The sequence below is a fragment of the Solea senegalensis genome, linkage group LG6 (assembly GCF_019176455.1).
Source record: "Solea senegalensis isolate Sse05_10M linkage group LG6, IFAPA_SoseM_1, whole genome shotgun sequence".
NCBI lineage: Eukaryota > Metazoa > Chordata > Actinopteri > Pleuronectiformes > Soleidae > Solea > Solea senegalensis.
Genome location: NC_058026.1, coordinates 22,664,122 through 22,690,134, shown reverse-complemented (window position 1 = coordinate 22,690,134; position 26,013 = coordinate 22,664,122). Strand labels below are relative to the sequence as shown.

General features: G+C 39.6%; 4 protein-coding genes across 6 annotated transcripts; 3 read left to right on the top strand and 1 right to left on the bottom strand.

Moving 5' to 3' along the window:
* Nucleotides 1-1,796: 1,796 nt before the first annotated feature.
* LOC122770627 (solute carrier family 22 member 7-like) lies at nt 1,797-6,813 on the top strand. Its single transcript, XM_044027587.1, has 10 exons — nt 1,797-2,238; nt 2,491-2,594; nt 2,839-2,993; nt 4,451-4,619; nt 4,700-4,823; nt 4,923-5,026; nt 5,707-5,921; nt 6,019-6,127; nt 6,214-6,420; nt 6,696-6,813. The coding sequence occupies exons 1-10, from the start codon at nt 1,858-1,860 to the stop codon at nt 6,727-6,729; spliced, it is 1,602 nt and encodes a 533-aa protein (XP_043883522.1). The 5' UTR covers nt 1,797-1,857; the 3' UTR covers nt 6,730-6,813.
* Nucleotides 6,814-7,453: 640 nt separating this feature from the next.
* On the top strand, nt 7,454-12,651 carry LOC122770609 (solute carrier family 22 member 7-like). 3 transcript variants are annotated; one of them, XM_044027563.1, is made up of 10 exons: nt 7,454-7,972; nt 8,092-8,195; nt 8,711-8,865; nt 8,969-9,137; nt 10,133-10,256; nt 10,341-10,450; nt 10,714-10,928; nt 11,083-11,191; nt 12,211-12,417; nt 12,509-12,651. In XM_044027563.1, exons 1-10 carry the CDS (start codon nt 7,592-7,594, stop codon nt 12,546-12,548), a joined length of 1,614 nt encoding a protein of 537 aa, XP_043883498.1. In that variant the 5' UTR covers nt 7,454-7,591; the 3' UTR covers nt 12,549-12,651. The 3 variants fall into 3 exon arrangements, with proteins under 3 accessions (XP_043883498.1, XP_043883497.1, XP_043883499.1); XM_044027562.1 differs by having other exon boundaries at nt 12,506-12,651; XM_044027564.1 differs by lacking the exons at nt 10,133-10,256; nt 10,341-10,450 and having other exon boundaries at nt 7,455-7,972; nt 12,506-12,651.
* An 824-nt stretch (nt 12,652-13,475) lies between these two features.
* On the top strand, nt 13,476-17,664 carry LOC122771185 (solute carrier family 22 member 7-like). The gene is made up of 9 exons (XM_044028586.1): nt 13,476-13,942; nt 14,045-14,148; nt 14,234-14,388; nt 14,502-14,670; nt 15,710-15,833; nt 15,910-16,019; nt 16,490-16,704; nt 16,806-16,914; nt 17,056-17,664. The coding sequence occupies exons 1-9, from the start codon at nt 13,562-13,564 to the stop codon at nt 17,309-17,311; spliced, it is 1,623 nt and encodes a 540-aa protein (XP_043884521.1). The 5' UTR covers nt 13,476-13,561; the 3' UTR covers nt 17,312-17,664.
* Nucleotides 17,665-18,033: 369 nt separating this feature from the next.
* Nucleotides 18,034-25,194, bottom strand: LOC122771184 (pre-mRNA-splicing factor ATP-dependent RNA helicase DHX15). The gene is made up of 14 exons (XM_044028584.1): nt 25,021-25,194; nt 23,290-23,632; nt 23,010-23,203; nt 22,744-22,903; nt 22,242-22,460; nt 21,971-22,138; nt 21,759-21,845; nt 21,464-21,613; nt 21,262-21,370; nt 20,968-21,159; nt 19,843-19,965; nt 19,084-19,274; nt 18,575-18,744; nt 18,034-18,478 (listed from the first exon to the last, which is right to left on the bottom strand). Exons 1-14 carry the CDS (start codon nt 25,083-25,085, stop codon nt 18,361-18,363), a joined length of 2,289 nt encoding a protein of 762 aa, XP_043884519.1. The 5' UTR covers nt 25,086-25,194; the 3' UTR covers nt 18,034-18,360.
* Between the last annotated feature and the right edge of the window lie 819 nt (nt 25,195-26,013).

Here is a 26,013-nt window from a genome sequence, read left to right as displayed (position 1 = left end):
CTTTTCACTCAAACACAGTACTTTCCAACTTCATCCAGAAGGTGGTGCCAAACTACAATGGCCCCATAAAACATATTTGTCCCAAAAACACACATAGAGGTGAAAACTGTGTATGTAGTTAGCAGTCGAATGCAATATATAAATTACATTTTTAGACAGTAATGTGTGGAATTGAGAGAATGATCCAATGTAGATTATATTTTAAGTTTTCAAAGCCATTGAACCTAAACATTTAATCTTTATATTGTTACAATATAAACATTTGCTAATGAAAAAGGCCAAAAATATTACAATGGCCAATGACTCTGGGTAAAGACAGTAGTTAGAAACAATTGTGAACTAAAATAATGACTTATTATGTCATAAATTATAGGCTATAGCTGATTACAAAGCCATATAATCAACTTTAAGCTTAACTTACAAGACAGACCTTTTTCCTTGTGTCTGTGTACCATGTGATTTTGTGGTATTCGACAGCATGACAATATGATATACAATATATACACTACACAAAGTAAATATCGTGAATTTATTGTGGCTATGTATGGAAACTCTTCTGAGGTGATTTCTAAGTGTGATTTTTATAGTTAAACTTCCTATTTAAAATACTGCTAAATCAAACTAATATACAATATGGCATAACTACTGTTAATTTATAGTTTAATGTCATTAAACAGCATTAGACAGCAGTCAATTTACAGCAATTTACTATAAAATTATACACTGACCCAGAGGTGGAAAATAATGAATTACATGTACTCGCATTACTGTAATTGAGTAGGTTTTTTGTCTACTTTTGATTTTTAAAGTGTTACTTGAGTACTGTACTTCATTACGTTTTAAATACAAAAACATGTATCGCATTAAAACAAATGTTATGTAAAGATTTACTTCCACTTGAGTATAACATTTAATACTCTATCCACCTCTGCACTTACCTAATGTGAATATATCACAGACAACAAAATGCAGGTGTGAGAGCCATTTTTGTTGTTCTTTTTGGAACCTCCCACCACTTAGCAGGAGGATGAGGCAAAGGTCAAAGGTTAATGGGAGTCAATTGGTTGTTGCTCAATCAGAAGGAGAAGCAAACATTTGTTTGTTATATTATATTTCAACTGATTCATTGTTTTGCGTTTGATTCAATGGAATTGTTTACAGAATGGAAGGAATAAATACTTTAACTGTGGAACTTTGGAGAATAATTTTTACACGCATCAGAACATGTCAGCAGAAACCACTGTGGCCTTTTTTGATTGGCAAAAAAGACACTGCAGCAGGTGTTTGCAGATTAACTGCACTTAAGCTGCAGACCTACAGAAAAAAACAGACACACATGACCTATAGCCCAACAGAGATTGTCAGTCCTCTGGATTTATATTCCAGCTCACCTTGTTCGCCAATTTGAATGAAAAATGTACTGAACACCATTCATTATGAAAAAATACTTCTTCTGAACTGATCTGTGATGTACATTATACATAATATAGTAATTTATTGTAGCTCTGTAGACAGAAACACCTAATGGTACAGCTCACACACAGACAGGCTAATGAAGAACCTTCCAGTACAAAAGCATAGTTTGAGGTTATACTATATGGCTTGACTATGTCAACATGTTATGTCTGGATTAGTTAAAGGTCATAGACTGGAAGAGGATGGCACTGTTTAACTGTAAATATAAAACATTCTTAATCTGAAACATAAAATTGAAATATTAAGTCTTAACTATAATGACATCTACAGAACATTTAATGATTGACATGGTACTGGTAAATGTGTCTGGTTTAGTCAAGATCCATAACTGTCAGTCTATTTCACAGCTCTGCTCCAGCTCACTCTGTCAGCAGCGCAAAAATGAAATTCGACAACATACTTTCAGAGATTAATGGCTTTGGAAAATTCCAAATCACGCTGGTCTTGATTCAGTTTCTCTCTCGAGTTACTTTGCCATGTCACTTTCTCTTGAATAACTTCATGGCAGCGGTTCCAGATCACCACTGCAACGTAAGTGCACTGGACGAAGAAGGCGTCTTCAAGAGTCTGACCCCAGAGCAGAAACTGGCTGTGAGCATTCCATCGGAGGGGCATGGGACTCTGAGCTCCTGTCACATGTATTCACAGCCCCAATATCAAAATCTATCAGGATCTAACAGTGGTAAGGATGCGTTCACTGTTCCGTGTCAGAATGGATGGGTGTATGACAACAGCACCTTTAAATCGACTTTGGCGACAGAGGTAAGACGAGTCATTTCGTTAATGAATAATATGATTTTTTATTCATTATTATTGTTTGTTAAATCATTTCTTAAAGAATAGTTCATATTTTTTTAAGATAACACATCCTTTGTAATTAAAGTTTTAAATATAGGTAGATAATACATGCAAAGGTAAGGAACATGGGTTAGGAGTAGTGACATTTAATGATGTATCACATACCAGTGAAATAAATAATAAAATAAATAAAATGAAAATGTGCATGTTTTTCAGTGGGATCTCGTGTGCAGCAGAAAAGGGATGAACAAGGCAACGGCCACCATTTTCTTCATTGGTGTCATGGTCGGAGCCCCTTTATTTGGTTTTCTTAGTGACAGGTAAAATTGTCAAGTTAAAAGTGCAGAATATTACGCACATTACATTACATTGTATTACATTTATTATAGTATTTTATTGCAGCTCTATGTACAGAAAGTCCTGCTTTCATACTTTGATTTACTGCATTAAAGCAGATCATGAAATGAATGAGCTAACTAATATCCCTCTTCTTGTGACTGTACATGCTGACCATTTCATAACAACCAGTGACAAACGGCATCATTTTATTCTTTCCATGACCAGATTTGGGCGACGTCCACTCCTGCTGGTGTCGTACATAATGTCCATGACGTTTGCAGTGCTCAGTGCTTTCTCCACGTCATATGTGATGTTTGTCATCATGAGATTTTTTACAGGGATGTCACTTGCAGGAATAAGTATCATCTGCATCGTTCTCAGTGAGTATTATCTGGTGACGCTTTGAGTGAGATGAATTAAAGAGAACCTGTTTGTGCAGGCACGGGCAAAAAATACATGTTTTAAAATACAATGCCAATCGTCAAAATAAACTACAAAATACAGCAGCCACACCATGTGTCAAAATAAACTGTACTGAATTTTTCAAAATACTCTTCATCAGTAACTTTATTTACTTCAGTAACAGATGGACTCAATTAAACACACACCAAAATCAGGTAGTCAGATTTAAATGTAACATCCTACCACAGAGTTGTCAAGGGTGATGGTTAGATCTGTGGTGGGAGAGCCCTTTCCTGGGAGAAAAAGAAACTCAATCTTGTCGAGATTGAGTTTCAGGTGATGGTCAGACATCCACTGAGAGATGTCAGTCAGACAAGCGGTGATCCGTTCTGCTACCTGCGTGTCGGAGCTGGGAAAAGAGAGAATGAGTTGGGTGTCATCGGCGTAGCTGTGATAGGAAAAACCATGAGAGCGAATAACCGAACCAAGAGAGTTGGTGTATAGAGAGAAGAGGAGAGGGCCCAAGACAGAACCCTGAGGGACCCCAGTAGCTAGAGGACAGGGTTCCGACACGGATCCTCTCCAGGTTACTCTGTATGTTCGGTTTTGAAGATAGGACGAGAGTAGGGTAAGTGCAGAGCCTGAGACACCTAGTTCTTGAAGGGAGGAAGTAAGGATGTGGTGGTTAACTGTGTCAAACGCTGCAGAAAGGTCCAAGAGGATGAGCACAGAGGAGAGAGAGGCAGCCCTGGCAGTGTGGAGTTGCTCAGTGACAGCAAGAAGTGCAGTTTCGGTCGAGTGACCTGCTTTAAAACCAGACTGAAGAGGATCAAGAAGGTTGTTCCGGGGAAGGTAGGAGGAGAGTTGATTAAAGATAGCACGCTCCAGAGTTTTGGAGAGAAAAGGAAGAAGAGAGACAGGTCTGTAGTTATTTACTTCAGACGGGTCAAGGGTGGGTTTTTTAAGGAGGGGGGTCACTCTGGCCTCTTTAAGAGAGTCCGGAAAGCAGCCAGATGATAGAGATGTGTTAATGATCATCATGAAATGACCCTGTCAAGGACTGAGAACATACACAAAGTCAAAGTCTAGAAGAGATCAATTATTATAACTCCAGTCACTAAAAGGAGAACAAAAAAATAAATACATTTAAAAAGTGTGGTTCTGAAACTCGTGACTTAGTCACTGAGTTGCTGTGTGTGACTTTAACAAGTCCATGCAAAGTAAAGTAGGCACCAAACACTGTGACGTCCAATCTGCAGCAGCAGCAGCTCACGTATTATATTCTTGTGATGTTGTTCCAAAGAAATTGAATTGTATGTATTTCACAGTGTTTTTACAAAATATGAAGTCATCTCAGTAAAATACAAATTGTATGAACGTATTTGAAATAATTGTATCAGAAATGCTTGCCCTCCCTGTGCTGCTGTTTGTGCAGATGTGGAATGGTTCAGCATGGAACACAGAACATTCTCTGGTATAATTATAAGTTTGGATTGGACAATTGGGAATTGGATTCTGGTTGGAATGGCTTATTTGATAAAGGATTGGAGGATGCTCCTGTTGGCTGCGACCTCACCCCTGATATTGGCCACAATTGCTTGGAGGTATTGAAATGTTAGTTTTTACACTTTTCGCACTAATTAAAAGATTGTGATGGGACACTGAACTCACCCTGTCACTCCAGGTGGCTGCCAGAGTCTGCAAGGTGGCTCCTGGTAAAGGGGAGGGCAGATGATGCTCATTATTACATCATCAAATGTGCTGAAATGAACAAAAGAACCAAATGTTTGGCCACCATCACACCAACGGTACAGTCTGCTTTCTTTTTCTAACTTCATCACATTTTTAGGTTGTTTTAAATAAAATGAATTGTGTGATTATTTTTTTTATCACGCTCTCAATCGCAGGCGTTACTGGAATCTGTGGAAAATGAAGATAGGAAGTACAACTTTGTTGATCTTTTCAGAACTCCAAACATCAGGAAACTTGCCATATGCTCCGGGATAGTGTGGTAAGTGTGGAGCCAGGGCAGCAGCCAGGAGATTAATATGTTAACTTGAAATAATACACCCTCTTTCATCCACACAACTTCCTCAAAAACATACAAATTGTTGTCTCCAAGCTGAGCCAAGCCAAACTAAGCTAAATTAATGTAATTATTGTCTGATTCCACCTCAGAGTTTGACACACATGCACATTGTGGAGTGGAATTTTATTGTCATCAGCATTTGACTTCTGTAACATGTACAACTTCTACTCAAACCTTTGTCAAATGAGTTTACTTAATGCTGATTAAGACTCCCTGTGTCTCTCATCGCTTATATATCTTGGTTATCATACCTGTGCCGCAAACAGGAAGTGATTTTACACTGCGCTAGTAAGGCAGGGCAGCTGCAAACAGGTTGGAGTGTGACTGAAATCAGAAATGATAATGTTACATTGTTCTGTTCACAAAAATCAAACATAATAACTTTAAGAGTTCTGTTTTTTTTCCTGTTTTCTTTTGTATGTTGTCTTTGAAATACAATAAAATAATAATATGTAACATGATATTTGATATAAAATGTATGTATGTATTATGGAATATGCAACGTTCCACCATGCTGCTAGAAAGATAGGATTTCTATATATTGTAATATCAAAATTGTAAACCATCAAATTAGCCATGTTTATTTCCCCCTCATGTTTTAGGTATGGAGTTGCATTTACATATTATGGGATAAGCCTAAATATCACCGGGTTTGGATTGAACCCATATCTCACACAATTCCTGTTTGCATCCATTGAAATGCCGATGAAGGTTGGTGTGTATTTCTTCCTGAAGAAGATTGGTCGAAGGCCTGGTCAGATGTGGACCCTGCTACTGACCGGCCTCTGTCTGTTCATCAACATATTCATTGCAAAAGGTCATTTCTGTGGGGCTATTTTTGCAATCATTTTATTTGTTTGCATGTACCTGAATATGCTTTTGGATTAAACACTTCTTTAAATATTTTCCCACAGAAAAATGGGTGTCTCGTACTGTTGTCGCCGTGCTGGGAAAAGCCATGTCCGAGGCCTCATTCACAATCGTGTACCTCTACACAACTGAACTCTATCCTACAGTTGTGCGGTCAGTCGGCAACAGACCATAGATGATGATCTTCTGTTCTGTATAGTTTTAGGTGTGAATTAACTTCAGGGTTTTTGACTTTCCAGACAGAACGGCTTAGGCTACACGTCGTTTGTGGCACGGCTGGGTGTCTCCTTATCCCCACTCATCATGCTCTTGGAGGACGTGTGGTATCTCCTCCCTCAAGTCATATATTGTGCAGTGGCAGTTGGGTCCGGTTTAGTGGTTTCATTCCTGCCTGAAACATTAAGCATCCGACTGCCAGAGTTCATCGAAGACATTGAGAAACCCAGGTAAGGAGGAAATGATTGAGTGTTACATAAATCAATATTAAAGCTATAGTAAGCAATTACCCACATCAGCACGCTTCACTGCTAAAGAATAATCCAGTTAACCGAGGAAGTGGGGCACCATAGTTTCAATGTATGATTCTTTCGTCTGAAATCTTTTCAGACACCAGTAAATCATTAGCTGGTGTCAGAAATAGAAATGCTTTGTGTCTTTTTTGAGAGCTGTTACTGACTTGTGATTAAAAAAGAGACACATTTTTGTTTTATCTGTGTTGCAGGTTAGAATCAACAAGGAGAAAGGAGATTCAATAAAAGACACACTTGTTAAAAATGGTCTGTTGTTTCACAACTAAAAAGATGAAGGGGATTTTAACTCAATAAACACTTGAACCAGCAGAATGTGTGGTCATGTCTTTAACCCTTAGTGCTCTCACGGTGCGCAGGTGCACCCATGGTAATTTGCCGTGGGAATAATTCACAACTCCTTATATGGACATCCTGGTGGTGTGTGTACATTCTTATCGCCTCTGTATATACTGTATATTTTAACACAGTAATGGAAAAAAGCAGCTGTGTTGTAAGGGTTAATTCTACATCATCTAAATTGAGTCATTCCAATGTGGATTTATCATAATATTTAGGATACCATGTGACGTATTTCTCCCTCCGTGCTGCTGAGTTGTTAAGGCAGACAACCAGACACAAATCTGTCGTGGTCCGCTATCACAATATTATTTAACAATGATTTTTGTGGTTATCTTCCATGTCTTGGAAGCAGCAGAAAAAGCCTCCCACTGGTTCTAATTTAAGAGGGATAATGAGTGTCTAAGTGAGCTAACTGGACACAAGTCAGGGCCTGGGTCACCTGGTGGAGGGTGAAACACACAACGACCCCGGGTCCATCACTGACGATGTGTCCAGGTTGCACATAACCAATCATATTGTACTTGTCATGGACAATAACAGGCAGTCATTAGCAAATGATTTATTATCTTTTTTAAAATATGTTACTTGTACAGCGGTGTGAGAACACCGCGATCGCTGACCATTAACTAGCAGCATTTTAAACAAAATGCAAAAAGCTCCTGACTCACTTTCAAACGCACATCATGCGTGTTTTGTGAAATATTCTGTAATTTTCTGAACTCTGTTTCAAAGAATTTAAAGAAAAAAGATGAAGTTTGAAAATGTGCTGGCAGAGGTAAATGGCTTTGGGAAATTCCAGTTGGGGATAGTCCTTATGATGATCATTCCTCGTATGACTTTGCCCTTTCACTTCCTGCTGAATAATTTCATTGCGGCTATTCCTGCTCACCACTGCGACATCAGCTCTCTGGATGATGGAGGCATTTTTAGGAATTTATCACAGGCAGAGAGGCTCGTTGTGAGTATTCCACTGCAGGATGATGGGACTCCAAGCTCCTGTGAGATGTTCACAAAGCCTCAGTATTTTCTGCTGCTCAACACCTCCAACATCACTGAGCTTCCCACCGTGTCCTGCCAGAACGGATGGGTGTACGATAACACCACCTTCAAGTCTACTCTGGCCACAGAGGTGAGTTCTTTTTTTATTTTTAAAGCTACAAAACATTTAGCAAAGTCCAAAAGAGCGACTTTATTATTTTTTCGTCATCTTACGTTGAAAAAATATATATCATCTCTTTTCCTCCATAGTGGGATCTGGTTTGTGATATGAGACGTTTGAACAGAGCCACTGCCACAATCTATTTCATGGGAGTCATGTTTGGAGCAGCACTGTTTGGATATCTTAGTGACAGGTTTTTCAAGTCTTCAGTTCAGCTTACATACCTTTTTGCAACAGCACAAATATGCAGCGGTATGGAATAAAATAATTTAGTCCAAATGTTGTCCTTTGAGGTATATCTGCTATTAGCAAGACAGTCAGAAATAGTAGTCCAATAATAGTAGTGCAATCAGTTCAGCTGTGCCCATTATTAGTAACAGCTGTCTAAAAGCTCTTATCAGAGAGAGAGGAGCTTAATTTATCCAGCCAAGTGCAGACAGACAACAGAAAGAACCAAAGCCGGTGATTTTAACGTTAATACTCAACTATGAGCTGGCAAAAATAAGTTCTGATCTGATTAGTATTTTAAAGCTTCATTCTGAAAATAAAATGAACCAAAGTCCACATATTATCTACAGAACTACTTTTCTTTATTTTAAGAAGGAAAATATCTTCTCAAATGAACCTATTCAAATAATATACATGCTATTCAGGTTATTTAACAGCGTATTCATTAAATAATTCATTCATTATCTTCTTGTCTCACAGGTTTGGCAGGAAAAGGGCACTCCTGTTGTCCTATGTGACGACAACAGTCTTTGGATTCGCGAGCGCTTTCTCCACTAACATTACCGTTTTTTCTGCGATGAGATTTTTTACTGGAGTGGGACTTTCTGGAATAAGCATAATCTCATTTGTCCTATGTGAGTTTTGTTTCATTACTGCTGTATATGTGTGTTAATAAAACGGACAGTGGGAGAGTTACTGGGTGTAAACTGGGGGTCTTCTGTAATTCGGTACAAACAGGTATTGAATGGGTGGACATCAAGCATCGAACTGCAGCGGCCATTTTAATGAGCTTGGACTGGAGTGTTTCTAATTCTCTGCTATCAATCTTGGCCTATTTTGTGAATGACTGGAGGTACCTGACTGCCGCAGCAACCTCCCCACTGTTACTGGCAATGATCTGTTGGTGGTAAGAAAGAAATATTGGCACATAACTGTATCATATCAAAGAAGGCATACTGATTAAAACATTACTAGCACAGCCAGTCGGGAGCAGCCTGGGGTTAAAGGTGGTGTAGGAGATCATTTTCTGGAGCATTTTTTTACTGTATTGATTAAAATCCTCTTCACAACCTGACTGTAACCAATGAATTAATGCATTGTTAATGCATTTAATGCAACCAATGAATGATGCATCAATCGAACTGCCACCTGCCCCTCCCTCCCCTCTGTGTGTACACCTCTTTGTGCATTAATCGCGCATGCTCAGAAGACAATGCCAGAGCTTATGCTAGCTTGTTAAATACAACGAGACAGTTACAGCAACATTATGGCAGAAAAGTTGCCAACAACAGGTTTTTGGGAAAGCTACCACCAAGAAAAGGGCTGATGCAGAGCGATTTAAGACCAGAGTGAACTTTGGTGCTATATTTGAATGGTGGGGACAACTGAAAGCCCAGAAATGGCTGCAAAGTGATAACATGGACCAGTAGGGTAACTTTACGTCTTTGTGAACTATTAGTATTTGTTGTTATTCTTCATCACGCTGTCAATTGAATTATCCAAAAAACTTCACCGAAAGGTACCGAAAGTTACCGATGCTGCACAGTGCTCGTGAATCTGTGTTTGCTGTGCGTTCTTGTGCTCTGGAGGCGGAGCTTCAGAGGGAAGTCTGAGGAAAGGGGTTTGGAATGTTGAATTAAAAATGTAGTCTGCTCTAACTGAGGATCAGTTCTCCAACTCTACCTTTAAGTGTCTTGCTCTCATTGGCATGTAGACCCCAGGTGCTGGGGATCAAACCTACAACATTTCAATGACCCATTCTACCACTACCCCACAGCTATCCCTCAATCACATGTCAACATATGAAGCATGATCTACCAATAAAAGCGCACTCAAAATAATCCTGGGGTTTACAGCAACAGAAATGACATTTGGAATGAATGAAAACATGTTTGGTTATAGGTGGCTCCCTGACTCTGCCAGGTGGCTTATAAGCAATGGGAAGGTAAACAGTGCCCATTTTTACCTGAGCAAGTGTGCAAAGGTCAACCGCAGAGAGCAGTTCATGGCTGACCTAAAGCCTGAGGTACACGTCACTTCCAGTTAGACATTGATAATCATAGCTCTTCATCGCTCTCTCTCATAATCAGCTTTCTCTTTTGCTCTCCAGAGTCTGTCCAAAGTCATATTTGTAGAAAATGAAAACAGAAAATATTCCTATTTGGACCTTGTGAGGACTCCCAGAATGAGAAGAGTGGCTCTACTCTCTGGCATTGTGTGGTATACCAAATCAACCTTCTATATAATATTTATACGTATACATATATAAAATATGTATATTATTTACTCTCCTGTCTGTACATATATAGTAAGTGTTTGATGCAAATGAATAATAATAAAAACAAAATTGGCGTTTTCTTAATCACATACATCATAGCACAGTTTCTTTATAAATGATCGATAATAAAAATGACAGAGGGGAAGTAAATAAAATGCAGCTACTATAATCCATGTTTCATTTCTTTACTTTTCTTTTCATGCAGGTTTGGTGTCGCCGGTACTTATTATGGAATCAGCCTGAATATCAATGGATTTGGTATGAACATTTATCTCACACAGTTCATCTACGGTGTGATAGAAATCCCGGCAAAGGCGTTTATCTACTTCAGCGTGGACATAATAGGTCGGAGGATAAATCAGGTGGCAACACTTGTTCTCACGGGACTGTGCATATTCTGCAACATGTTTATCCCTGAAGGTGAGCGATGAGTTGAGAAGTGTGGCTTTTCTGAAGCGCTAATGCTACCGTCGCTACTGCAATGATAACAGATGACAGAAATCATAAAACAGCAGATCTATAAATATAACAGAGGGTGGAGCGGAAATGTCCCAATTCTGTATTTTCTTTTCAGCAATGGGGCTGTATCGAACAGCTGCAGGAGCCTTGGGCAAAATGTTTGCAGAGGGAGCTTTTACCACTGTATTTCTGTACACAGTAGAGCTGTTCCCCACAGTAATCAGGTCAGTGCAGAGCTCATCATCAGCACATTTAAATCCACTTTCCAGAGGTTCCAGTGTATCGATACTATAAGCTTCCACAGGTGGTGTTATAAAGGTGGATATATGGTGGGCAGGGTGTGTATTCAGGCGCAGGTGATTGGAGACCACACAGTTTTTACATCAGAGGTGTCAAACTCAAGTGACCTGGGCCAAGTGTGGTCAAGAGGGGGCCAGTCTAGAGAAGAAGAAACAGTGGTTGGGCAATATGAGCTAAAAAAGTAGAAGACTATATTCCATCATGATCATATTTTGCAGAATGTTAGTAAAAGTGTTTTTTTTTTTGATGTGGAAGGATGTGTATGTCACAATAAAAACATACAGTATATACTGTATATGACGCAAAATCAATCTATTCACATCAAAAACAGGGAAGTAAATGTAAAATGAAGTAAATAATAATGTGGACATCTGTATTTAAAACAGGCTTATATATACATATATGTACTTTTATTGTTGAATGAAATACATTTTCTAATGCAATAATTACGACTGAATGTTTTATTATTACTACTATAAAAGAATATTGCATGCAGAGATATTTAGTGTTATATTCTGCCTCAGACACACATGCTGTGTTTAAGAGTAGGTCGTGGGCCACTTTTCCATTAGAACATGTGTCCTGTGGGCCATCAGTTTGAAACCTCTGTTTTACAGCTTCCACAATCAGTTTACTTTTAGTTTGCAGTTTGAGTTTGTTTTGTTGTAAAAAAGAAAAAAAAAAGGCCTGCCTGAGCCCAGAGGTGAACATGCTGTGAACACTATCTGATTGAAGTGCATCAGAAACAATCTACACCAGCACTGACTCAAAGAAGGTCGAGATACTGTAGCCACTACATGCACGTTTTTTCTGCAACGTTTGGAAAACTCACTGATTAATATCCAGAGTGTTGTTTTCCAGTGTTTCAGCATGTGCTGTGTAACAGATCCCTGAAAGTTGCTTTTCTCCCTCTAGTCAGATGTTTTCTTTTTCTGCAACACAGACAAAATGGATTGGGTAGCTGCTCCTTCATGGCACGTTTAGGTGTGTCTATATCCCCTCTGATCATGCTCCTCGAGGAAGCGTGGCTCCCTCTGCCGAGTGTTGTTTTCATCCTGTTGGCTTTTGTTGCAAGTATTTCTGCTTCTTTTCTTCCTGAGACTAAAAACATCCGCCTACCAGAGACGATTGAGGAAGTGGAACAGATGAGGTACTGGATTCCGTTTAATAACGCTCACTGTGCATCCAGATATTCACGGAAAAGTGTTAATCAAATAAAATGATTATTTGTGTTTCAGAAGGCGCTCATTCTCTGCATCTGATGAGAAGTGTCCACTTTAGATGTATTTTCTGTTTTGTCATTTCAACCAAGAGGCCTGCATTAATAATTTGAAGTGTCACCTTGAATTATTGCCATGACTGATAATAAACAAAAGATTCATTATTTTGCTTCTCTTTACTCTTTACTGTGACCATATTTACCAGATTTGCCAAAATACGCATTTAAAAAGCTGCTAATCATACCAAGCTTTACACCGTGTTCATGCACAAACACACACATAACTGTCCCTACATCTGTTTTATTTGTATAAACCTTGCAGATGCTTGGTTAAAGTTCTTGTCACATGATTAGAGAAGATGGCAAGGCAAAATAATGGTCCATAAAGACATGATATACGTTAAATATCCACCAACAGAGTGAAAGACGGAGGGTGAGAGAGAGAGTTGGCTAACCTTAGCTGAAGTTCCTCGTTTTGCTTCCCTGTCCAGGAGAAAATGATCCACACGGGCATGTCTGTCACCACCTTCCTCTCTGCTTTCACTTGTCTATATTTAAACTTATCTGACGCCGAAAATCTATTTTGTGAATATACTGGCTGCACTGTTTCTGATGACCTATGACGTACGTTTTATGTCATAATAAGATACATTTCTTACATGAATAGACATGAAAAGTATAAAATGCTCGAAATGATAAATTCTGACATTGACGTAGCAGTTGTGTGTTTCATTCATCACATCACACGCTCGTTTTAACATGCTGTAACACATGTTTAATTCACATGCACTATATTATGCAGTGTGCTTTACGTTGTCACTCATTTGTGGTGACATTTTATGTTGAAAGCAATAAAGTAAATGGTGACTCATTTCCTTTAATTATTACCATGAATACTTCACTGTGGCACAAAAAAAAATAAAAAAAACGTGTTATCTAGTGGTTAAGTGAGGTCAAATATTCACCATTGGCAATGGTCAAATATCAAAGGTTACCTTGTGTGGTCATTTAAGTGTTCAGACATGGTCGTGCTTTACCTTTTCTAATTTCAAAGGAACCACAGCAAAAGGCCACCATGAGGTTTGAGAACATCCTTGCCGACATCAATGGATTTGGAAGATTTCAGGTCATGATCATCGTGATCAGCTTCATCGGACGCTTCACATTGCCGTGCCACTTCATGCTCAACAACTTCATATCGGCGGTTCCTGCACATCACTGTGACATCAGCTCTCTGGATGATGGAGGTATTTTTGGGAATTTATCAGAGGCGGAGAAGCTTGTTGTTGGTATTCCATTGCAGGACGACGGGACTCCAAGCTCCTGTCAGATGTTTGCAAAACCCCAGTATCATCTGCTGTTCAACTCCTCCAACACGACCGAGCTCCCCACTGTGTCCTGTCAGAATGGATGGGTGTACGATAACACCACCTTCAAATCTACTCTGACTTCACAGGTGACTTAAACCATGTCCTCCATTATTCTATGATTATGAACAAGCTCCCTGTGTTTAGGTAACAGACTGAACTCTTCCTCTTTCTTCATGTCCTTGCACAAGTGGGACCTGGTATGTGATAGCAAAGGCAAAAACAAGGTAACTGCGACCATCTTCTTCATTGGAGTGATGTTTGGAGCTGTGACCTTTGGAAGTTTGAGTGACAGGTATCACAGCTTGGCTATTAGGCAAACTCAACTAGCCGACCCACGACATATACAGATATTATAAATACAATCTAAACTTTTGTAGGTTTGGCCGGAGGAAGACGCTGCTGGGGTCCTATGTGTCCGCAATGTTGTTTGCTTTCACAAGTGCATTTTCTACAACCTATGGGATGTTTGCGGTGCTGAGGTTCTTCACCGGCTTCTGCATCACTGGCATCATCATTGTCTCAGCAGTGCTTAGTAAATCAATTCTGCTTTCTATCACCTTATGAAGTATTGTAATAATAATAATAATAACAACAATAATGTTCCATGTGATCTTTGCTAAAGTGTGCCATGTTGGTTCCTCGCAGGTGTGGAGTGGGTGGACGTTGAGCACAGAAAACTGGTGGCAGTGGTGGACAGCTTATCATGGACATTTGGAATGATATGTTTTGCTGCCATTGCGTACTTTGTGAACGACTGGCGATGGCTAATTGTTTGTGTCACATCACCTCTGATCGTGGCCCTCATCACCTGGAGGTACGGCTCCTAAACTGAGATTATTCAGCCTTCATTTGAAAGGGACGTCAAGTGTCATGTAACCATGTTTGAATTTAAAGGTAGAGGCTAAATGTAGGAGCATGACATTTACTCCTGTAACTCAACTGTACCTATGTTTGATTGGGTCCAGCACTGGAGACATCTGCATGTTAATATGTTATGGGTGTGGCATAAAAGATCAGTAGCTGTACGTTTAACCAAATATTATTCACATTATATCAGTGTCCATGGTCATGATCTCCTACAACATGTCAATATTTAGGCCTAATATTTATTACAATTTATGAATTTCAATTGCATATAACATTTCCATCCACTTGGATTACACAGATTTAACATAAATAGATGAATAAACTTAATGTGATGTCAAACATTGTCAAACATAAATTGTCAAACATAAACTTTACAATTAAGAATGAGATTTATGTAATAGTACTAATAAACCCAACCCAATGTGTTTATTGGTACAAAAGAAATCCTATTTGTTTCAGATACTTACTGAAACAAATTGTACTATTACATCAATCTCATTCTTAATTGTTTATTGTTTATTAATTTATGTTTTAACATTACGTCCATTATCTATTTATTTCATCTGTGTAATGCAAATGGATGGAAATTGAAATACATAAATCCTCAGTATATAATATTTCTGTGAGTGAACACAGACAAAAACACACACACGGTAAGATGACACAAGTGCCTTTTCTGGGTAAAAGCACATGTTCTCGTTTATTGTCCAACTCTCTTGTAAAGTTTTTGTGTCTATTGTTGTTACTGATGCTGGAAGAGTGACCTTGCCTTGTGATTGGTCAAACTCTTCCATCACAGGCAAACGTCTCCCAAACGTCAGGCTTTTGCCTGATAAAGACTTTGTTTCTTGGTTGGAAATTTGCCTCAATTCACATTTTTAGATGAGTGTGTTGACGACTGTTTCTACAATTATTTTCTTTATGGCTTGTGTTTTTAATGAACACACAATGACAGTCACTGCCATCTATGGTGCCGTCAACATTAGGTGGATGCCAGAGTCGGCTCGGTGGCTCATTGCAAATGGAAAGCTGGAGCAAGCTCAGATGTATTTGACAAAATGTGCCGAAATTAACCAGCGAGAGAAGTTCATTACTACACTTAAAACGGAGGTCAGCATTTTGCATATACATTACCACAGTATGTTATGTAATTTACTTGTTTATCACAACAATTTCTTTCTTTCAGACATTATCCACAATTGTTGTGACAGAAAAAAGAGACCGATCTTATTCCTACATCGATCTAATACGAACATCCAAGATGAGGAAAATGGCCATGAAGACTGGTGTATTGTGGTATGTACTGTATTGAACTGCATGTTAATGCAAACGTCTAATTAGACCAGTCACATGCATTCATGTCAAGAATTGTGACTTTGAACATAACATGGTTGTTGGTGCCACACAGGCAGGCCTAAGTATTTCAGAAACTGCTTATCTACTGGGATCGTCATGCAGAAAGAATGGTCCAAAAATGAGAAAAATATCCAGTGAGTCTCTGGATGAAAATGCCTCACTGATGTCAGAGGTCAGAGGAGAATGACACGACTGGTTCAAAATAATAGAAAGGCAACAGTAACCGAAATAGACACTTGTTACAATCTCTGAATGCACAGCATTTCAAACTCAGACCACACCAGGTGCCTCTCTGACAACTTAATTAGGGGTCACTGTACCTAATAAAGTGGCAGGTGATGGGTTACGGGATTCATTTCACAGTGGACAGTGTATGACAACAGACTGTTTATTGTTTCCACTCCACCCAGGTTTTGTGTGGCAACCACCTTTTATGGCATCAGCTTCAACCTCACAGGCTTTGGCCTCAATATCTACCTCGCTCAGTTTGCCTATGCTTCAATTGAGCTCCCAGCCAAACTAGCAGTGTACTACTTACTGGATAAGGTGGGAAGGCGAAGCACCGAGGTGGGAGCTCTGCTGCTGGCGGGACTCTGTCTCGCTATCAACATTGTGGTACCTAAAGGTAGCTGAGAGAGTACATTTGTGTCACTGCACAGTGAATCATTCTCATATTAGACTGTAATAATACATTTTGAAAATGCATTCTTTTCTCTTTTTTTTTAGATATGTCTGTTGTCAGATCTGTGGTAGCGGTCATTGGAAAAGGGTTTTCATCAGCATCCTTTACAACTGTGGTTCTCTACAGCACTGAGCTCTATCCCACTGTCGTGAGGTAACTTTGTCGGCTTTTTCCATCCTTACAATTACAACAAACCGATCACAGTTTTAGATGTGCTTTATCAGCTTTGCAGTACAGTGGAACAGCATTGATTTGTTTTTTTAAATAATGATTGGAATTACATTTGGCTTTCAGACAGAATGGCATGGGCTATAACTCCTTCATGGCTCGGTTTGGCGTAGCTGTGGCTCCACTGATCCTCTTACTGGACGACATCTGGAAGGAGCTGCCACAGGTTGTCCTGTGCTCTATAGCTCTCCTTGGTGGGATAGTGGCAAGAATGCTGTCAGAGACACGCAACAGGTGCCTGCCAGAAACCATAGAGGACGTCGAACAGAAGTATAGTCAACAGACGCTGACGGGAGAGAAGATCCAGTCAGCTCATGAGTGAAAAGTGGTTTGTTTTAAAAATAAAACTGAATACAGAAAAAACATGTGAATTAAACTTTTGTAGGAAAATGATGATTGCTGATAAATACTGAATGACTATAGGCCCAATAACATTGGGGTAAAATTACTTTACACCAAAGTCAGTCAATTATAATCAGGGATCTTTGTTTAACTATAAATAGATTTGCATGTGTGATAGTTTTAAACCTGATAAACAGTGTTTTAACAATGTTTTGTTTTGAATCATATGAACAGTTATTTACTTGAACAATATCGTAGTACAAATGTGGAAAACTAGAATTACCTCAGTGACTGTATACCTCCAGTAAATAAATGATACACAGATTACATAAATTTTACGACTCGGGACATGTGTTTCCACTGCGGGGGTGACTAATCTCTCACCTTCACTAACCAAGATGTACATTTGACCTTCAACCACATTACTTTACCTGGAAACCTTTGTGAGAGTTCATATCCTCAAGAAAATAATTGTTTTTTGTGAGGTGAGATTTAAGGATAAAGAGGTATACAATGAGCAAATGAGTGAACATTTGTACCACATTTTAGGAAATTGGTAGACGGACAACCTGAGAACATAAAGACTCCAATTTCTGCCTGTTGACAGGCACAAAGGTGTAGCAACAAAACACCACTAACTATACAACTTTAGCAATCCATGTGTTTAATTATACTGTATGTATAACAATATGTACACAGATGTTAAGTCAAAGCTCCTTTATTAAAGAAACAAAGCAAGCACAAATCTGTTTTTAATGACTCAGCAATCCCCTGAAGGAAAGTCAACCACATCTAAATGACATGATTTTGATATTCCCTCTGAAATCTTTGTAGTCAGGTCTAATACTTGCTGCTGATATTTAATCTGACATTACACTTAGATACAGAACAAACATTGATGGGGAAAAACAAAAGAAAAGGGGAAAAAAAAAATCAAAATATAAAAATCAAAATGCCAAATTTTAGCATACGATGGTACAGAAAGATCTAAAACTATAGTATGCAACTGATTTCCAGGACACGCATTGTTCAGTACTGAGAATATTCCTTAGTCTCCAATTTGGCAATGATTCGCTCCAGCTGTCTTTTAGCTTCACATTGTGGGAAGTTACCCATTTCATAGTACTGGGGAGCGATCTTCACCAGCCTGTCAACAAAGAAAGAAGACCACATTAACCTTAGTGACAACACCAGACTGCATCATGTTTATCAAACTATTCTCCTAAAATCTCAGCAAACGTACCACTCTGGCTTGATGTCTGTGCAAGTGCGGATGTAGTTCTTGGTGGTGAGGACAAACTCGTTGTAGAGCACCCATTCAGGCTTGTGGTCCAGCACAGTCGACGGGTGCAGCTGGACCACTTGGTTGTCTTTCACCGTGAGGTAATGACCTGTGCGCTCCAGATGAGCCACCTGCAGAACAAGAGAAGATTATTTAAAAACAAAACAACAACATAGACAGATACCTCAACAAGTTAACAAACTTAAAACTATGTCCCCTGTTAAGCACTGATAATACATTAACAGTTGTGTGGTGCATAAGTATATGAATGTACTTGCATGTAACTGTAAGACTTCTTTTTAATTTTAAGTCAAACTTCATCAATAGAAAATGTTCTTCGATCTTTTTAACTGAAACTACCACTTTAGTAATAACTCATTACAAACTGTTGTGTTATGATGTTATAACATAATTGCGGCTTCACAGTGTTGCTAGTCGTGCCCTGTCAGCTTGCGCCTGCGTGTGTTCACCTGCATGAAGAAGCCGGTGCAGAGCGCCCGGCGGATGTTGATGTAGTAATCTCTGCTGGTGAACTCCGTGCTCCGACGGGGCAGGCTGAATCGGTCCATGATCCTCGACAGCTGTTGCCGCACGTTGTCAGCAGACATCAGTGAACGGTAGTTGACAAAGTTGTCATAGCACCACTGGTTAGATTCATGGTCTAGAAAAGAAAAAAAGGACCATATTTAAGACACATTTTTATTTAGACATGTTTAATTAGGTGTCAGCTCTGCACAGTTTCTAGTGGGAATGAAAAATGTTTTTCAAGTTTGACAGGAAATCTTTCAGGTGTTTGTCTTCAGATAAAGCAACATTTCACACATGAACTAGCAAATGAATGTTTGTTTTTCTGTTTGTGTGGCCATGAAAGACAATAAAATGCAGCTTTAAGGCCTCTGCACACAAATACAAATCTGTGACGTGCCAATGATTCCAATAAGCAAATGTGCACAGTCGATTGACAGACTGAGGCAGGGAAATGTCAAAGTTTAATGTTGAACCAATCCATCTGTCCTTGTTTCTGTAGTCTGTCTTTTTATGAAGTAAAATGTCTGATGCCACCATCTCATCATCACTAGATGTTGGCTCCACCTGCTTCCCATGATGCAGTTTGTTTTCCAGTCCTCATAATAGAGAGGTTATTTCAAATTCAATGCAAAGATTTCAGTCAGCATTTTAAAAAGAGATACAAAAGAGGAATACAGTGCAGACTAGTGACTGGTGCTCACTTTGTTTGAAGGCATGGTAGACGTTGAGCAGCGTCAAGTGGTCTCCGTCAATGTGAGCAAACCTCATCTTGGACTCGTCAGCTGCCTTCTTAGCCTCCGTGGGGCGGACAAAACACTGTGGGACTAAACAAGGTTGGTATGGGCCCCAACAAAGCCGCCCATAGAGATGAGTCAAACATTCACAGAAAAAGGGGAGCAAAGCCTATGATGCTAGGGCACTGGACACTGCGTTGGGACAGGGCAGGACCACAAGCTCTATCAAATGGGACTGGAGCCTTTTCTCATGGTCATTCCCAACTGTACTGGCTATTAGCTCGTAGAGAGGGGTGTCATTTAACCACATCTGTAAAACAAGAGTTTTCACACAACTACAAAGCATTAGGGACATCAGCAATAATAACTTCTCTGGTTTTGAAACACAAAAGTCTTAATCCTTTAAAATGCAAATAACATGTTCAGGCCTCACATGTTAACTATATAAACTGAGAAAAATCATAATGTGCTATTTCAATGAAAACAAAATTCATGAAATGTGACAAATATGAAAGGTTTTTAGGTGGTGCCTGCCCTATCCACTTACTTAGACACCTCTATCCGTATTCAGTAAATATACTGTGGGTGTTACGACCATAATCTAAAATGTTAAACTTAAAAAAATGGAGTACTTAATGAAATTAACTACTTTTCATTATCTATATTTTGTTATAAAACTACTATTTCTTTTAATTTCATTTCTAACATCATATCAGTACATTCAAAACATACTGACCGAAGTGCCGATCAAAATTTGATGGAATTTAAATATGACGTAAAACTTAAATCATTCTAACTAATTATACAGTTATGCGTGGATACTGGGAGGGCTGGGCGATATGGGAAACAACCTTATCTTACGCTATACTTTTAGATTTCGATATATATATCACGATATAAATCAAATCAACATTTCAGTCAAGCTAAAGCCTAGGTCTGTGGTTATTAGTGTTCTAACAAACATCGCACACAGACTAAATTCAAGGTGGGACACTTCATTTCAACACCAACAGTGAATGGTAGTGTTTCGAAGTCACAAGAGACAGAGCCTACAGAAGGCAAGGGGGATGTCAGCCCAGTCCTGGGCATTACCTGACAACATGGCAGTAATGGAAAGGATCTCATTAGAGCAGTTAAACTCGCAGCTGGCAATGACCATCTTAGCCAGCTGGGGGTCCAGGGGAAACTCCGCCATCATGGAGCCCAGCTCCGTCAGGTCACCATCATCATTGAGAGCGGCGAGGTAATTCAGCAGTTCCAGGGCCCTCATTAATGTTTCAGGAGCTGTGGTTCGGAGGAGGAGGACATACATTAAAGTCAGGTGGTCATTACTAACCATTGGAGACTTTTGGATGTTTTCAAATTCTTTCGAATGCTCTGCCTCACCTGGTGGATCCATGAAATCAAAATGCACCAGGTCGTCAATACCAAGCTTTTTCAGCTGCAGCACAACAGATCCCAGGTTGGATCGAAGAATCTCTGGATATGTGTTATCCTGCAGAGAATTAAACAGTGTTCAGTGTGACTGATAACACAAGTGTGAGAAGTTTTTATCGTCACGCCTTGTCATGTAACCGTGGTCTCTTGCCTGCATCTCTGTTTTGTAGGCCTTCTCTGTGTAGAGGCGGAAACATTTTCCTGGACGTGTTCTGCCAGCTCGTCCCGCCCTCTGCTGGGCAGAAGCTTTACTGATGGCGGTGACAAGCAAAGACTCAACTCGGATACGAGGATTGTAGACCTGGAGGCACGGTAAACAAATGCTCATGTAAAATAGTCAAACAGAGATATGCAGCTCTTTCCATCTTCACTAAAATAAACAAGGACAGCAGACGACGAAACTTTAGCACAAAAAACTAAGATAGCATGAGACAATATCTGCCCACCTTCTGTTTAGCAAATCCAGGATCAATGACAAACACCACACCATCAATTGTTAGAGAGGTTTCAGCAATGTTTGTTGACACGACAACCTAAGAAAAAAACATGAGTATTATTATTATTATTATTATTATTAACAGCAGGCATTGATTCGTTGGGTTTAAAATATTGTTTAACATTCAGCTGAACTGTATATTTTCTGCCATTTACAATATACCTTTCTTCCTATTGCACCATTGGGCTTCCTCGGGGGAGGCGGCTCGAAGATCCTTTGCTGCTGCTGTGGCGGCAGCGTGGAATACAGTGGAATGATTTTAATGTCGCCAACGTCAGGTCCAAGGTCATCAACCTCACGCTTGATTCGCTTGCAGGCCTCGTCAATTTCCTGAAAAGAGGTTACGCTTTTATTTTGCTGTTCAAGATACTGAGAGACACACCGATGACAACACTGTTCACTGTGCTGGTACTATCAGCTCTACGGTTCTTACCTCTTGACCGGTGAGGAAGAGGAGGCAGTCACCCTCCTCTTCCTCACACATATGAATCTGAATGACAGTACGGATCGCTGCCTCAAGGTAATCTCGCTCAGGTTCAGGGGTGTAGAAGATCTCCACAGGGTGCGTACGCCCAGGAATAGTCAGCAGGGGACAGTTGTCGAAGTAAACCTGGAACTTTCCAGCATCTAGCGTGGCACTCATGACAATCACCTGTCCATGAAGGAAACATTAACTGTTTATTTTCTCACCATACTTGTTTAAATGATCATTATTCATGATCATTTAAATGTAATATTAATGAGATAATGTGATGTGACAATCATAAGAAAAGGTGTATTCTTTCCTGTCTGTGAAATAAATTACAGATTTCCAACATTATCATGAAAACAAAGTGATTAGCTGCAACAAAATAAATTGCACTGAATTTATTAACACTCATAAAAGACAAGGGGCAAACAAATTATTCGTTCTTATTTTATTTAAACATGAATACCTTCAGATCCGCTCTTTGACGCACCACCTCCTTGAGAACTCCCATCAGGATATCTGTGGCCAAAGTTCGCTCGTGGGCCTCATCCAAAATGATCACACCATATCGCTCCAGCAGTGGGTCATTCATAGCCTCTCTTAATAACATACCATCTGTCATGTACCTAAAGAACAAAGAGACATGAATTGTCATTTATGACATTCTGGATTAAAACAAGAACACTGACTGTAAAAAGTCGTTGGTGACATCAACAGCTCTTCATCACTTACTTCAATATAGTCTTGGCAGAGCTACAGTCCTCAAATCGGATAGAGTAACCGACTTCCTGTCCGAGCATCACGTCCATTTCATCTGCCACTCTTTGAGCCACACTCATGGCTGCCACTCTTCTGGGCTGAGTACAGGCCACTGCTCGTTTAGGACCAGGCAAACCTCTCACCATGTCCACGCACCACTGAGGGATCTGGAGATTAAAGCACAGGTTTAAAGGCTTTTAGCGTGCACTATATAGTTTCAAGTGTCAAGTAATAAACACACAAAATTTCAGACCTGTGTCGTTTTTCCAGAGCCAGTTTCTCCGACAAGGACAAAGCTCTGGTGACGTGTAATGATGTCGCTGAAGCTCTCCTTGTACTCCCACACAGGAAGCTGTAACCTCTTTTTCAGGATCTCATAGAAACGTGGTGTGTGTGGTAAATTGGTAAACGGATTAATTTGCTGGTGCACCGCCATCTGTTTGAGGGGTTGTATGCCCACTGCAGCTGTCATGCTGTTAGAGGGCACACTAGAAGGCTTCAGGTCTCTGTCCCGGTCTCTGTCCCTGTCACGATCCCTATCTCGATCCCTGTCCCTGGAGCGGTCCTCGCGGTCTCTGTCACGATCTCGGTCTCTTCTGTAAACAAAGGAGTAGTAAATTGTTAGGAACATTCCCCTGGAAGAAGAATTAAAATGAAGCTTTTGGTGTCGTCAAATGAGTGTCAAGTATCAGCAGAAACTAAGCTGCATTTAAGTCATGTGGGTTAAAAAGCACAGACAAAAAAGACTTCCATATGGATACGTTGCATATACTGATGTAAAGAGTTTACATACTAATAGCTTCATCAGATCTTGTAGAAAATCTGTTCCTGGATGTGTTGACTTTTGTTTACATGCCAGACATCAACACAACATGACTTTACAACTGATACTGGATTGTGAAATTTGTGAGTAATATAATAACCAGTTAGTTAAGATAATCATTTTTATCACTGATTATATGAACTGATAAAAACATGGCCATTATTATGACCATAATCATATATATTTTTTTAATATATTTAGCTATATTTGAATTAAATAAGACATCACCTTCAAACAGATATTAAGACATTGACCAAACAAATGTTTAACTGAAGGATAAATACACATTTATGTCCAGGCTGTCCTACAATAATAGCCAGGTGTCTTTAACAGCATTTTAATGATTTACATGCTGTAATTATTCGTCCTAATCCTAGTCTCATTTATTATGAGTCTTCAGCAGTCCGTAGTGAATAATAATCTGACTTTGTCATTGTTTCTTCACTAAATCTCAACAGGAAAACAGAGAGGAACTTTAATACAATAAGGACAGCCCAACTACAATCAGATTCATATTCTGAAGCTAGTTGTGTCCTCCGTCTCTTACGTTCAAAGTGTTTTCAAGTAACGTCTTATGACAAGAATGTTAATGGTTACTGTGAAAGAAATGTTTTCTCAGTTGTAAATAGAGTCCGACATAAAAGATATTGGTGGCAAATGAATCATCAATATAAATCACTGGTTTTGCTAACTGTTGTTAGCTAACATACTAGAACACTATTTGTAATCAGATGAATGAATTTATGAGAGTATCAAAACGCATGCGTTCTGACCTCAAACGTAGTTTACTCATTATCTGCTTATTTTGGTCGGTTTAAATCAACTTATAAAGGCTAGGTGAGACTGTTAGCATCACGCTACATGAAGGTTAGCTGCAGACACACACATAAACACGTGCCTCTGTGTTTAAACGAACGTCGATGCTACGTCTGTTTGCGTAAGTCGTGCCCAGCGGCTACTTATATTTACTTTAACGGGTTAGCATGTACCGGAGAGCGACTGGTGTGCCTTTAGGAAGCAGTGTCTCGGAAACTGAACATTCTGGAGCAGCAAACTTTCAGTTTTTTACATTCACGATTAGCCAATGTATTAGCATCAGCTAACAGTCTGCTAGCACCGGGGCGGTAAAAGCTGATCTGTGAACTGAGGAGCTCGACCTACCCATCAGACCTCTTCTTACTGGTGGAGTAATCGTCGCCTAAATCCAAGCGATGTCTTTTGGACATCTTCGCAAATGAGGATTATCGTCAATCTTTCAAAACGTATACAATTCCGCCGGGCGATATGTAACTACCCGATCTGTACCGGAAACTCGGTTGACCAACGTGCTGATACTTCCTGTTACCGCTCATGTTTTACGACAGTTGTGGGATGACTACTAAAACGAAAGACAACATAAAAACATTTAAGTTACAATATAAGTCATATATATATATATATATATATATATATATATATATATATATATATATATATATATATATACATATATATATCCAATCTCTGTACTGTCGCATTGCCAGCAGTAAGTCAAACTCCAAACTTGTCACTGGTTCTGCTCATACATTCGGTGACCTTAGGATTCTGTCCCTGCTTTTTGCAGATGATGTGGTTAAACTTGCACTGGAGTGGTTTGCAACTCAGTGCTAAGTGGCCAGGATGAGAATCAGCACCTCTAAATCAAAGTCCATGGTTGTCAGCCAGGAAAGGGTAGAGTGCCCACTATAGGTCAAGGTGGAGTCCCTGCCCCAAGTAGAGGGGTTTAAGTATCTTGGAATCTTGTTCACAAGGTAGGGGAGAAGGACAGACTGATTGGGTCAGCATCAGCAGTACTGCGGTCGCTGTACTGGTCTGCTGTGGTGAAGAGAGACCTAAACCACAAGGCAAACCGATCAATCTACTGTATGTTTCCAACCCTCACCTATGGTCATGAACTGTGGGTAATGACCGAAAGAACGAGATTGTGGATAAAGCAGTGGAAATGTGTTTTCTCAGCAGGGTGGCTGGGCTTAGCCTTAGAGATAAAGTTTGGTTGGCTGGTTCATCCAAGGAGCCTTCACATCTTGTTTTTGCTGCACATAACCACTCGATTACACCACTAAAATGAAAGATAAACAGATCCTAAAAAGAACTGTTGTAAGCTAATATAAAAAT

What these genes read in the sequence shown, in the direction of transcription:
- LOC122770627 (XM_044027587.1), top strand. Translation starts at nt 1,858, where the DNA reads ATGAAATTCGACAACATACTTTCAGAGATTAATGGCTTTGGAAAATTC. An exon ending in TGGCCACCATCACACCAACG is followed by an intron (nt 4,824 to 4,922) that starts GTACAGTCTGCT and finishes TCTCAATCGCAG; the next exon opens with GCGTTACTGGAATCTGTGGA. An exon ending in CAACATATTCATTGCAAAAG is followed by an intron (nt 5,922 to 6,018) that starts GTCATTTCTGTG and finishes ATTTTCCCACAG; the next exon opens with AAAAATGGGTGTCTCGTACT.
- LOC122770609 (XM_044027562.1), top strand. Translation starts at nt 7,592, where the DNA reads ATGAAGTTTGAAAATGTGCTGGCAGAGGTAAATGGCTTTGGGAAATTC. An exon ending in CATAATCTCATTTGTCCTAT is followed by an intron (nt 8,866 to 8,968) that starts GTGAGTTTTGTT and finishes CGGTACAAACAG; the next exon opens with GTATTGAATGGGTGGACATC. An exon ending in GAGGAAGTGGAACAGATGAG is followed by an intron (nt 12,418 to 12,505) that starts GTACTGGATTCC and finishes TTTGTGTTTCAG; the next exon opens with AAGGCGCTCATTCTCTGCAT.
- LOC122771185 (XM_044028586.1), top strand. Translation starts at nt 13,562, where the DNA reads ATGAGGTTTGAGAACATCCTTGCCGACATCAATGGATTTGGAAGATTT. An exon ending in ATGAAGACTGGTGTATTGTG is followed by an intron (nt 16,020 to 16,489) that starts GTATGTACTGTA and finishes CACTCCACCCAG; the next exon opens with GTTTTGTGTGGCAACCACCT. An exon ending in CAACATTGTGGTACCTAAAG is followed by an intron (nt 16,705 to 16,805) that starts GTAGCTGAGAGA and finishes CTTTTTTTTTAG; the next exon opens with ATATGTCTGTTGTCAGATCT.
- LOC122771184 (XM_044028584.1), bottom strand. Translation starts at nt 25,085, where the DNA reads ATGTCCAAAAGACATCGCTTGGATTTAGGCGACGATTACTCCACCAGT. An exon ending in GCTCTGGAAAAACGACACAG is followed by an intron (nt 23,204 to 23,289) that starts GTCTGAAATTTT and finishes TTTAATCTCCAG; the next exon opens with ATCCCTCAGTGGTGCGTGGA. An exon ending in TGATTTCATGGATCCACCAG is followed by an intron (nt 21,160 to 21,261) that starts GTGAGGCAGAGC and finishes TCCGAACCACAG; the next exon opens with CTCCTGAAACATTAATGAGG.